General features: G+C 38.9%; 1 protein-coding gene across 1 annotated transcript in view; it reads left to right on the top strand.

Moving 5' to 3' along the window:
- The first annotated feature begins 3273 nt into the window (after positions 1–3273).
- Positions 3274–12126, top strand: part of rspo2 (R-spondin 2) — a 72801-nt gene continuing 63948 nt past the window's right edge. The window contains exon 1 of the mRNA XM_007254498.4: positions 3274–4361. Coding sequence (XP_007254560.3) covers positions 4262–4361 — 100 coding nt within the window. The 5' untranslated portion in view covers positions 3274–4261. The remainder of the gene's footprint in view (positions 4362–12126) is intronic.

The raw sequence follows: 12126 nt of genomic DNA, 5'->3' as shown, positions 1-12126 counted from the left end.
GAAAGTGCGCTGTAGTGGTAAAGAGATTGATGACCTTTTTCATTTTTTTTTTACAAGTAGATGACAAATGTTTTAAGTCACGTCAAGCTAAGCTTTACACTTAGCGAATGATGCAACCTGATTTTTATTTAGTACAATGTTTTAATAAAGGTTACAGAACCTAAACATGCAAAGTTCCTAATGGAAGCTTTAAGCCCTTAAACCCTGCATGTCCGCTTACACTTTCAATAATGACACTGCTGTTATAATTGTTAACATTATTGAATTATGCTCTAAACAAAAAGTGTTTTGGCCTCCACAATCCCCTGACCTAAACCCAAACTTTGATGGGTGATTTGGGATAATCTGAGCACAGTGTGAAGAAAAAGGAACTCCTTCAAGATGTTGAGAAAACTATTCCAGGTGACTCTTCCTAATGAAGCCTCTGAGCTAAACATAAACGCTACTTAAAATAATCTAAATATAAAGCATATTCTGGTTGGTTTTACACGTTTTTGTTCACAAAAAATGATGCATGTGCATGTATAGCTTATATTTAATGTTTTATATATATACATGTATATGTATATTATACTACCAAATTAACATATTGCTGCCCTTTAAAAGCTAAGACAATTTCAACCCTTCACTCATTAGTGTTTTTTTTTTTTTGTCTCCTAGAGCATTTAACTTTGATCTCTGACATCAAAGACCTCCAAAAAAAGAAGCAGATACATATAAATACTGCAGTGATGTGCTGGCTGTTGTTTTGTATACGAGGACAGGCGCTGGGGAGCAGTGACTGAGCTGCAGTGTGTGGTGTGTCAGTGTGAGTGACGCGTCTACAGTGCCATTGAGTAGACTTTTTTTCATGGTGTGGCAAAAGTACTGTGTTTCTTAATGGCGGTTCACCAGAAAGGCAGTCTGACTTTGAATATTTCAGCGCGAGTGGGTCCAAACCTCATCCTAGAGGCTTTTCTCCGTTATTGTGCGTAAATCACGCTGGAAATGGAGACATCCTCAAAAGTGAGGAGCGTAAAAAAGGGACAAATAAATAAAAGATTAAGTGCCACACCTAGTGGTCGAGCTGGGTAAGACATTTGGGTTCAATTAAAACAAAATGAGAAGAAAAAGAAAGAAAGTTGGGAAAGACAGTGAGGGTTATACACATGTAGCTGCACCGATGCTTACAGGTCAGAATTACTTTAGCCAGCTTTACCACCACTTTACCTGCTTTACTTACAGCAGATATACAGCTCTGGATGGTCTGTTTTTTCTGTTTTTGCTATTTATAGGTATAGGTTTGAGTAAAATGAACATTGTTGTTTTATTTTATAAAGTGCTGGCAACATTTCTCCCAAATTCCAAATAAACATATTGTCATTTAGAGCATTTATTTGCAGAAAATAAGAGATGGCTGAAAAAAAAAACAAAAAAAGATGCAGAGCTTACAGACCTCAAATAATGCAAAGAAAACAAGTATGTGAAATGTATATATATATATATATATATGTGTGTGTGTGTGTGTGTGTATATAATGTATATATATATATAAATATGTATATGTATGGAAAAACTTTTTTTCTTACAAGAGGTTCGTAATAAGCTGTATGTTCACAATTAACCCGCATAAAACAGCCTCTACTGATTATTCACCTGAAACCTGAAGTCACTTGCAGGCTACTTCAGCTAATAGGCCTAAAAACGGTTCCTTTAGCTTAGCAGTTTGGAGCAATAACTAGTTCAAAAAGTCAAAAGTCTGTTCGTTAATGTGAACTTAATTGACCTGCCGTGGTTAAATCGTTAGCCCTAACTCATAGTCTCTTGTGGAAACGCTTTTAAGTTGAGTTCCTCACATTAATTCTCTAATTCAGATTTAATGAGCTGCACCAGGACCCTGAGGAAACTCGTTAAAAGGAAATGCTTGACTGAAAAGCTAATTTACACACTTTTACACGCCCCTAATTTACCCTAATATCGCCTTTTGATTGACATGTTTGAGTGTTGAGACTTTTAAAGACGTTTAAAGTCTCGTTTACATCTAGAGAAGCTACAAGACGTCTATATTTTGTTGCGTTTTTTTGTTGTTGTTAGTTGTTATTTATCTAGCTAGCTAATTAACTAACTACAGTAACTAAGGTAAGTTTATTTGTTATTTATATCACCTTTCATACACAGTAGTTAATTCGAAGTGCTTTACAACAAAATGGCAAAGTAATGAAAAAAACATGAAAAAAATAATGAAAGCAAAAATATGTCTTAAATTAAAGTAAAAATAAAAAAGACAAGGTGATATAATAATATTATTCTGTTTAAAAGAAGGATAGAAGTGTACAGAGCTAACAGAGTTTTAAACTGATATGAACGTTTCTCAGACATGACTGTTTTCAGCCTGGATTTAACGGTGTCCAATATCAGGGCTCTTTTAAAGCTTTCTGTCAACTGATTCCAGTTACCAGCATAAACAACAGCATAAGTAGCTTTGAAAAAACTCTGCTTCTACATGTTTAGTCTTTACTTTAGGCTGGACCAACTGGCTAGTTCCTAAAGATTTGAGAATTTATATCAGATAAATATTGTGGGTCTTTGGTGTGAATTTATATATTGTATGAGAAGTGAGAGAAAAATGTTTATAAACATGTTTTGCAGTTTTTATTCATCCATATTTCCAATAATACACTATTTTATGCTGGCTCTGAGACATTAAACTAGAAGCAAAGTAACAGTACCTTAAAGTCTGTTTTATATCATAGGCTATAACCAGTGTAAAGATTTCAGGATAGCGAGGATGTCTTCCCCTTCCCTTTTTTTTTACACCTGTAGTGAATATCATGGCTGCTGCGTTTATTGTAATATAGCCTAGTCTAAATCCATTCGAAGCCGTTTAAAACTACAAAAGCAAGCAAACGAACATCTGTCTGTCCCATTGTCTTATCAATCATAATCACACGTGTCAATCAAAACATATGATTGGCTACATTTGATTGTATCAGGGCACAATTCCTTTCAATCTTAATCTTAACCTTTAATCTTAATAGCGTATAACGGTAGCTCTTCTCACAGAGAGTTTTTTTTTCTTCACATCATTTTGAGCAACAATTTCTCCACTTTTGGACGTGCCGGGTCTGGAGTGGAGAGAAGGGAAAAGAAGAGGAGGGGGGATGTAGGGATGGAGGGAAGGAGGGAGGGGAAAGGAGCGGAGGGAGGGTGGGGGGCTTCCAAAACTCCCAACAAGCCCGACAAGATCCTGGGAGCCTCCACGTGACAGCAGCAGCAGGGCTATATAGTAAAAGCAGGCAAAGCATCAGGACCAGCAGCAGTAGCAGCAGCAGTCAGTAGTCTGTCTGAGAGCACGAGCAGAGAGATCCACAGAGAGGCTTCTTCCCACACTCTCTCTCACACACACACACACTCTCACACTCAGCGGATCAGAGCGTGATGAGGTTCAGGTGTTGCAGATCATAATCATTTGAAGAAGGAAGTCTACGGAGGACACCACCACCACCAAGAAGAAGAAAAAGAAGAAGCAGATCAGAAGATCACATTTGCTACTGCTGCTATCTCCACTAACTACCATCTTTAGTTACTATCATCTTTCATCTTCATCGGAGGGCTTTCCTCGTCCATGGAACGGAGTAGCGCCTGAAGACTCGTGGTCTTCTGAAGATCTCGAGAAGATCTGGAGAGCACAGAAAAAAAGTTTCCCTCAGGGATGCTGAGTGCCCCAAACTCGCTGTGGCTCTCCGAAGGAACCTGAACTCGCCTTCTCTCCAGGATTAGACTTGTTTCTTCAGTTTTTCCTCTCTTTCTAGAGGTATCTCTGTTTTATTTCCGTGCGTTTCGAGTCTCAGTCTGGCGTTTGCGCGCCGCTGATCGGCGCTGGGATGCCTGGACAGATCTCTCTGGCTCTTTACTGAAGTTTGATTTTTCTTTCCAATTTTTTTAAAATTTCGAAGTCTAGTTCCTCAGCCCCTCTCCACAGACGCAGACCACCGGAGCACACATATTCTAGATTTTCTGCTCCTTCCCGCGTGTTTCATCACATTCGTTTTTTATTTTAGATCTTCATCATCTACTTCTTTATCATCCATGCGCTCTCAGATAATGACTTTCCTCGCCGATGGTCCGCCGCGCTGCCCGGCTCATGAGTGACACACTGAACTCCCCTTCCCCTCTTCGGAGACCCTCTCTCTCTCTGCTGCGCCCTCAGCCCGCACGCGCTCTCCCGGCCCCCTCGCTGTCCTCTCCGTCCTGAGCGGGGAGCGCTCACCCAGCCGCCCAGATGCAGTTTCGACTCTTCTCCTTTGCTCTAATCGTGTTGAACTGTATGGACTACAGCCACTGTCAGACTCAGCCGCACCGCTGGAGGAGGAACAAAAGAGGTAGGACACACACACACACTGGGGTCATTACACACCACACATAGCTACACACACCTTTAGCAGCACATGGTGCTCCTGACTCCTGGGTTTAGTGATGCACATGGTGATGAAAGCCTACTTTACTGATACTGAGCCCCACAAATCTACAATTCCATGCTGAGAGGTGTGTGTGTGTGTGTGTGTGTGTGTGACTTAGTGAGGAGTGCTGATCTGAGATCTGGTCCTGTCAGTAAGGTCACTGTTAGTAAGATAGCAGGTAATCTGATCCTAGATCAGCACTGCTGCGCTGATAAATACACACACACACACACACACACACCAACACAACTTTATCTAATCTGTTTCTCTGCTTGTATCACTACTACTGACCTGTCTTGAAGCTTCTTTCACTACTACTGACCTTTCTCACTACATTTATTACCATTGAACCTGTCCCATAGCTTTTACTTGTCTCACTGCTTTTATTACTACTGACCTTTACCAATAGCTTTATCACTACTGTTTTTTCTCACTGCATTTATTAATACTGATCTGTCCCATGGCCTTTAATATTGCTGACCTGTCTCACAGCTTTTATCGCTTCTGATCTTACCTCTGTCTCACTGTTTGTATCACTACTACTGACCTGTCTTAAAGCATTTATTACTACTACTGGCCTGTCTTACTGCTTTTATTACTACCACTGATCTGTCCCTTGGTTGTAGTACTACTGACCTGCCCCATAACCTTTATTATTACTGACCTGTCTCACTGCTTTTATTACTACAGATCTGTCCCATAACTTTAATTATTACTGACCTGTCTCAATGCTTTTGTTACTACTGACCTGGCACATAGCCTTTGTTATTACTACTGACTTGTCTTACAGTTTTTTATCACTACTGAGCTCACCTCTCTCAGTGCTTGTGTCACTACTGACCCGTCCCATAGCTTTTATCACTACTGACTTGTCCCATAGCTTTTATTCACTGCCTTTATTACTACTGACCTGTCTCACTGACTTTATTACTACTGACCTGTCTCACTGCCTTTATTACTACTAACATGTCTTACAGCTTTTATCACTACTGACCTATCTCACTGCTTTTATTACTACTGATCTGTCTCACTGCCTTTATTACTACCAACCTGTCTCACTGTCTTAATTACTACTGACCTGTCTCACTGCCTTTATTACTACTAACATGTCTTACAGCTTTTATCACTAAACAGCTTTTATTACTACTGACTTGTCCCATAGTTTTTTCCCACCTGCCTATATTAGATTTTAACATTACTAACCTGTCCCATAACGTTTATTACTACTGCCCTGTGTCAGCTTTTATCACTCCTGACCTGTCTCACAGCCTTTGACCTGTTTCACACCTTTTAATACTCCTGACCTGTCCCATAACTTGTATAACTACTGGCCTGTCTCAGCTTTTATCACTACTGACCTGCCCCATAGCATTCGACCTGTCTCACAGCGTTTGACCTTTGTCACAGCTTTTAATACCCCTGTCCTGTCCCACAGATTATGATCTGTCACAACTTTTAATACTTCATAACTTGTATAACTTAATACATGTCTCACAGCTTTTTGCCACCTTTAGAGCTTTAATAACAACTGCCCCGTCTCATAGCTTTCATTGCTCCTGACCTGTATCACAGTTTTTGACCAAGCCTGACCTATTTCAAAACGTTCCAGTACTTCTGACCAATTCCACAGCTTTTATTACTTTTTATTTGTTTCATAGTTTTTATTACTCCTAACTGGTCTCACAGCATTTAGTATTACTGGTCTATCTTACAGCTTTTATTACTTTTGAGCCATCTCACAGTTTTTGTTACTGCTGTTTTGTCTTACAACTTTGTACCTGTCTCACACCATTTGTGCTGTTTCACAATTTTCAGTACTCCTCACCCATCTAAGTTTCAGAATTATTCACTTTAATTACTACTGACCCTAATTATAGCTTTTGACATGTCTGACTGTTTCTGACCTGTTTTAAATAATTTATTTCTTCTGACCAATATTATCACTTCTGACATGTCTGACAGTTTTGATTACCCCTCTTCTCTCATAGTTTGTTTTACTCCTGAACTGTTTAGCAGCTTTTAAGAATTTTGACCTGTCTCACACTTTTTATTATCTATTGTAGCTTTGGTAACACCTTACCAGCTTCCATTATTTGTCTTAATTCTATTACTTTTGACCTGTCTCACATATTTTATTACAGATGACCTTTTATGTTACAGCTTTTATTACCTCTGACCTTGTTTAGAGCTTTTAGTTCTACTGAACTGTCTCACCACTTTTTACTCCTGAACTGTCTCACAGTTTATTACTCCCTACCTGTTTTCAAACCTTTAACCTATCACAGCTTTTCTTACACCCAACTTGTCTCACATTGTTATTACTCCTCACCTGTCTCACAGAATTCAATACTCCTCACTATTGCACATGCACATGGTTCATAGCTAGTTTCCTTCTTTAGTATTTTGGGTGACATACTTATTTTAATCGTTAACTAGATTAGTCTAGTGCTAAACAAAAAAGAATGTTAGCTACACACAGTGATGAAAACATGATTGACAACATTTAGGTTCCTCTAGAGTCCAAGTAAGGCTAATTGCTCACAGAGTGACAGAAATTTGTGCAGCAAATCTGTTCATGCATATGCAATCCTATTTTGTGGAGATTGTGAATAATACCACCTCAGTTGTGTCAGATTTGTCCGTTTTGGTTCTGTTTGATATTAGCTCAGTCTATAAAAGCAGGTAGGCTACACACTTACAAAACTAGGGGACTCTGGGTGTCCGCTTCAGATTTGTTACCCTCAGCTAGACATTTGGAAATTGAAAGCAACCCTCACACTTACTTTGTGGCTGTTCTCCAAGTGTGAGATCATTCTCACCAATTGCACTGATCACACTTTAGAAGTAGCAACCGTCTGTGTCATCACAAACACACACACAAATTAGGTTAATGCTATAGAAGACCCTGAAGGCAGGACTGAGCGTATTTGATTTTAGGTCAGGGCTGGAGGAGAATTGAGTGAAATTCAGTGCTTTAAAAGATTGTATTCCAAGTCATTCTGAAGCATTTCCATTGATCTTTTCATTGTGAAATTTCAACGTAATGTTAAACTTAAAATATTTTCCCTATTTTAATGCATTTTTATTGAGTACCTTTAATTGAATAGCCACAGACCATTAGCTAATAGCCACTGAGCCACAAAGCCAGGTCCTGAAGACCACATGCAATGCATATTTTAGTGGTATCCCTGCTTTATTCCTCTCCCTTTATTCACTCTAGAAATCCTTGTTAATGAGCTGATTAGCTAAATGAGGTGTTTTGGGAGGTGGAAAAGCAGTGAACGTGCATGGCAGGGAACTCCTAAAGTTTACTTTTAATTATATAAAATATCATGTCCAGCAACTAAACTAGAAACCGTGCATGACTATGTAAAAGGACGTTCAGTTGAAGTTCATTTGACACTGAGGCACTGAGCTAGCTGAAGAAAGCAGAGAGCAGATCAATTCCAGTAGATATGCTGTTTGGTTTCCTCCGTCTCTGAGATGTTGAATTGGGAGGCAATCATAGGTTTAATCATATGCATGGCATGCCAGGGGAACCTTCACTCCGGCTGCACTGCCCATCTGCAAATAATCAGGCAATCACTGCGGGGTACTGGCACACACACGTTTTCTGCTCCCCTGTTTTTTTGCAGAGACCTGTGTGATCTCAGATAGTGCGTAATATACTGACTGTTCTTAATGGAAGTAAACTTGTTAGAAGCGGGATTTCAGTGGCAGAGACGCATAGGTGAGTGTTTGCATCATAGTGTTGTGTGTGTGTCTGTGTGTAATAAGTAGGTAGAAATCACAAATCCTGATACAACACTGAGCTAATTACACCTTTGTCAGTGAGTTCTTGTGCAGGCCAGCGAAAGCCACGCACAGCCCCTGATCTGGATGTTTTCAGGCGGGTGAAGAGGGGGAATGGTTTCTGTTGTTTTGAAGTAAGTGAAGCCAGGAGCGACTATTTGAAATGCTGTGGCAGACGGCCAAGCTTTAGATTTGCTTCCTTCCTTTATTTATCATGCTTATTGAGGGAACCATGGGAGAGAGAGATCACAGTTCAGCAGACTCTGAAACACTGAATTTTCTTGCCCTCAGGGTTCCTGTGACAGCTTTATATACAGTCTTTGCTGGCACACTCTTGCGCCGAGGAATTTGAATCATTCCAGAGACGGCAGCCGTGCGTTCTGTCCGAATACCATTGTGCTACTATTATGCTCCCTGAAGCATCAGAAATACACAGATTCACATGTGGTCTGAACTTGAGCGTGAATAGACATTGTTTGATGTGGTTTATAATCGCCATTATATACAATTGACATTTTGACCCTATCTGTGGCAAGTAGGCCTACTTGGCAGGACCCAGATTAATGATCCGCTGTAATAACGTCTTCTGGAGTCAGTTTTAAAGGTGTGCTCGCAGCACAGCAGCGCCTTGCCGGTGCCTCAGACTCAGCCCTATTTGTGCAGTCTGTTTGAATATAAAACAAAACCCAACAGCAAGAAACATATTAAATTTACACCTCCTTACCCCCTACTCTGCACTCTACAGAGAGCAGAAAATGTGCCAGCAAGCCCTGCTATGATATCATTGTTATACTCTAGGGTATTAGTTTTCATTTTTATTCCCTGGCTAATGATGCCACCTGCTGACTACATAAAAACCAAAGGCCCAAGTACCAGCATGGCCCAGAGGAAGAGAGAGGCAGGACTCACTGGCCTAGTGGAGCTGTAAAGGGGGCGTGGGAGCTATTAACTGTTTCATAGCTGCGAGCATATTTCTGCAGAGTGATTTTGATTTTGACAGCAGTATTAAAATAATACTGTAGTTTCTGTCTGAAATGCATTTTTACTTTGGTTTTTTAGAGGTTGAGACCCGTTCAGAAAAAAATACTAGAATGTATTCTATATGGTATTTTAGATATGGGAATTTTAATCAGAACTTAGTGTGTGTGTTATTTGGGAATGCTGTAACTGAACACTGCATCCCTGAATTGCAGGGAACATTAGAATGTACTGTATGTCAGTAACCTTTACCATGTATACTTTAGGTGACTTCAATTATTCTTTAATTATACACACTTAACATAAAATAATAGACACAACATTAATATATTTAGCTGAACTAAATATAGCTAATATCCATCCTTTCCTCGCATGTTTGTTTACATAAGAAATATTTTTTCTTAGTCAATCACTCAATGACCAGTACTTTAAAAATGGCAAATTGAATAGCAAACACAGAATGAAATGTGGATGGTGAAAAAAATATTTAATATTTTAAAACATATACCTGTTTTAGCTTCAGGTAAATGTATAAAATGAATTCATGTGCACTGCCTTTTGCAGTGTCATAGCTTTCAAATAATGAGCATAATGAACAGAACTGTAGATGATTAACATATTGCCACCTACTCATGAGGTAATTTAATAATAATTTATGTCATTAAATATTTTGAGCTACTTCGAATGCTACCGAAAATGAAACAATAACCTTTATACTTGAATATTTGAGGTGATTTACTTCTGGCATACATTCTGAATTAACAGAACTGTAGATGAATCAAAATGATGATAGTTAAGTAATTAAATGTCCTGTATTACAAAAAACATTTTTGAGTAATAAAACAGCTTGATGAGGTATATGGGCATTGTCACACGTTTGGACGAGATACATTACAGAGCAGCCAATCAGAACAGATGTAATTTGCACATATATGTCTGAAAGTCACTGTAACTATAGGGGAGAAAAAGGGGTTGGAAAAAAAAGAGAAATTATAGCTGCATTTGTTGCATGCAACAACAGAATTGTCACAAGTATGCAGCAGAAAAAAGAAATGCATAGTAAAATATATTGAATATGGACTAAAGTACAAAATTTATAGTATAAATATAAACATTTCCAAATACCAACATTACAGTATTTCATATACTATAAAGTTTGAAATGGTAGTGCATAAAGAAATACAGTGATATATTATATACTTACCAACTGGTATATTTTGGTCTAATGTTGAGAAAGAATAGAAGCTTTTTAAAAAGTTCTATCCACAAACTAACAGTCTGATCATGATTCATTTAAGAATTAAGAGTGTGCTTACAGGCTGAAAGCACAGCATGTGTGTGGGCACACATGCATGTGTGAGTGTGCATGTGGAGTATATTCAGGCCATTACCCAGACTGTGGCTTTTTTTTTTTTTTTTACCTTAAATGTGAAACTTAGTAGCTCTGAGAGAAGTTAAGAAGGAGCTACTTCTGATTAATGGTCCGATTAAGCATTCAGTAATGGAACTAATAGAAGCTTGTAGCCAGAAAGTCGAGGGCACTGTAATCCATGGGAAAGTGGTTAAAAGGAAAGGCTTACTGCTGTCACTGAGCTGCTGAGCTGCGTGACGGACACTGCTGTGATTAAGGAGAAACCACCTGCGCTTTAACACTAACGAGAACATGTCGCACCATCGTCCTCCTTAATAAGCTCCTTCTTCATGTGGCTGGGAGGGATATCTGAAACAGGGCTTCTGGAATTTCAGTGATTTTCACTTCCTGACAGGGAGGTAAAATGAGGTCTTTATGTGTGCGTGAAAGTGTGGGGGGGCTAATAAATTATGAATTAAGAGTTGCTATCCTCGTGTCCATGACATATAATGTAGGCATGCTGGGTCTGAACCATAATTACACATTTTGAGGAAGTGGTAAGTGAGATGCGGGCCAGTGATTTCCTTTCATTCTTTCATTTTATTATTAATCTGAATTTATAATCTAGTTTTCATTTGCTACATCTGATTATGACGATCAATCTGATCCTTCTGATCTTTGTTTTATACTTTATACATCGAAGATAACCCCAATAAAATGTGCTTTAGAAACTAAACACTGGCTTCTGTTGAGTATACTGATTAATATTTGAGTTTTCTTCTGCCCTGTACAGTATATAATATTTCTACACCATTTCTTCAGAATTAATTTAACATGGGCAGGTAGGATTATGCCACGTTCCCCACAGGATGTCTTTAGCCTCTACACCCATTCACACAGGATAAGAAATTTCAGTATGATTGATGATTAAGTGGCATTTTAGTAGCGGTACTTTTTAATTGAGAGGTTTTTTTTTAGCTAAATCCAGTACTTGTCAGCAAGAATCTTTACTAATACAAACTCAGACACTGTCACAGAATTTACAGTGTGGCTGAAATCATGATTGAAGTGTGAGAAGACAGCACTGACAAACTGACTGACAGTTTTTAATCATTTCAGGGTTGATTGAATTACTGTCAGAAGTGTGTGAATTGCAGAATTGATGGTCTGAATCAGATGACAGGAGCTTGAACAAGAGAGACAAATGATCAGCTAATATAAGCTGATATGCACTGATATGTGAAGAGTGAATGAGTGAGGTGGTAACACTTATGTAAATGGGCCTTTGTGTCTTAGTTTGATTGGGTTCACTGGATCCTCACTGGCATAGAAAGCTATGGCAGAAAGAAAGGGAAGAGGGCTGTTGAATATAGAGCTGTGTTTGCTGAAAGCTTACACAAGGTCCCAGGTTAATGGGTGTAAGTGTTAATGTTGGCCCCTGCTATGTTCACGCAATATAATACTGTGATTAAGTGCCTGACAGGGAGGGAGAACGATCCAAGAGGCTTTTCTAAAAAAGAAAAAAAAAGAAGCTGTTTGCCACTCTCCATTTGGAAAAAGTGAAAA

This window comes from Astyanax mexicanus, chromosome 6, assembly GCF_023375975.1.
Source record: "Astyanax mexicanus isolate ESR-SI-001 chromosome 6, AstMex3_surface, whole genome shotgun sequence".
Classification (NCBI taxonomy): Eukaryota; Metazoa; Chordata; class Actinopteri; order Characiformes; family Acestrorhamphidae; genus Astyanax; species Astyanax mexicanus.
Note: the sequence above shows the minus strand (reverse complement) of the source record. Positions and strands in the feature narration are given on the sequence as shown.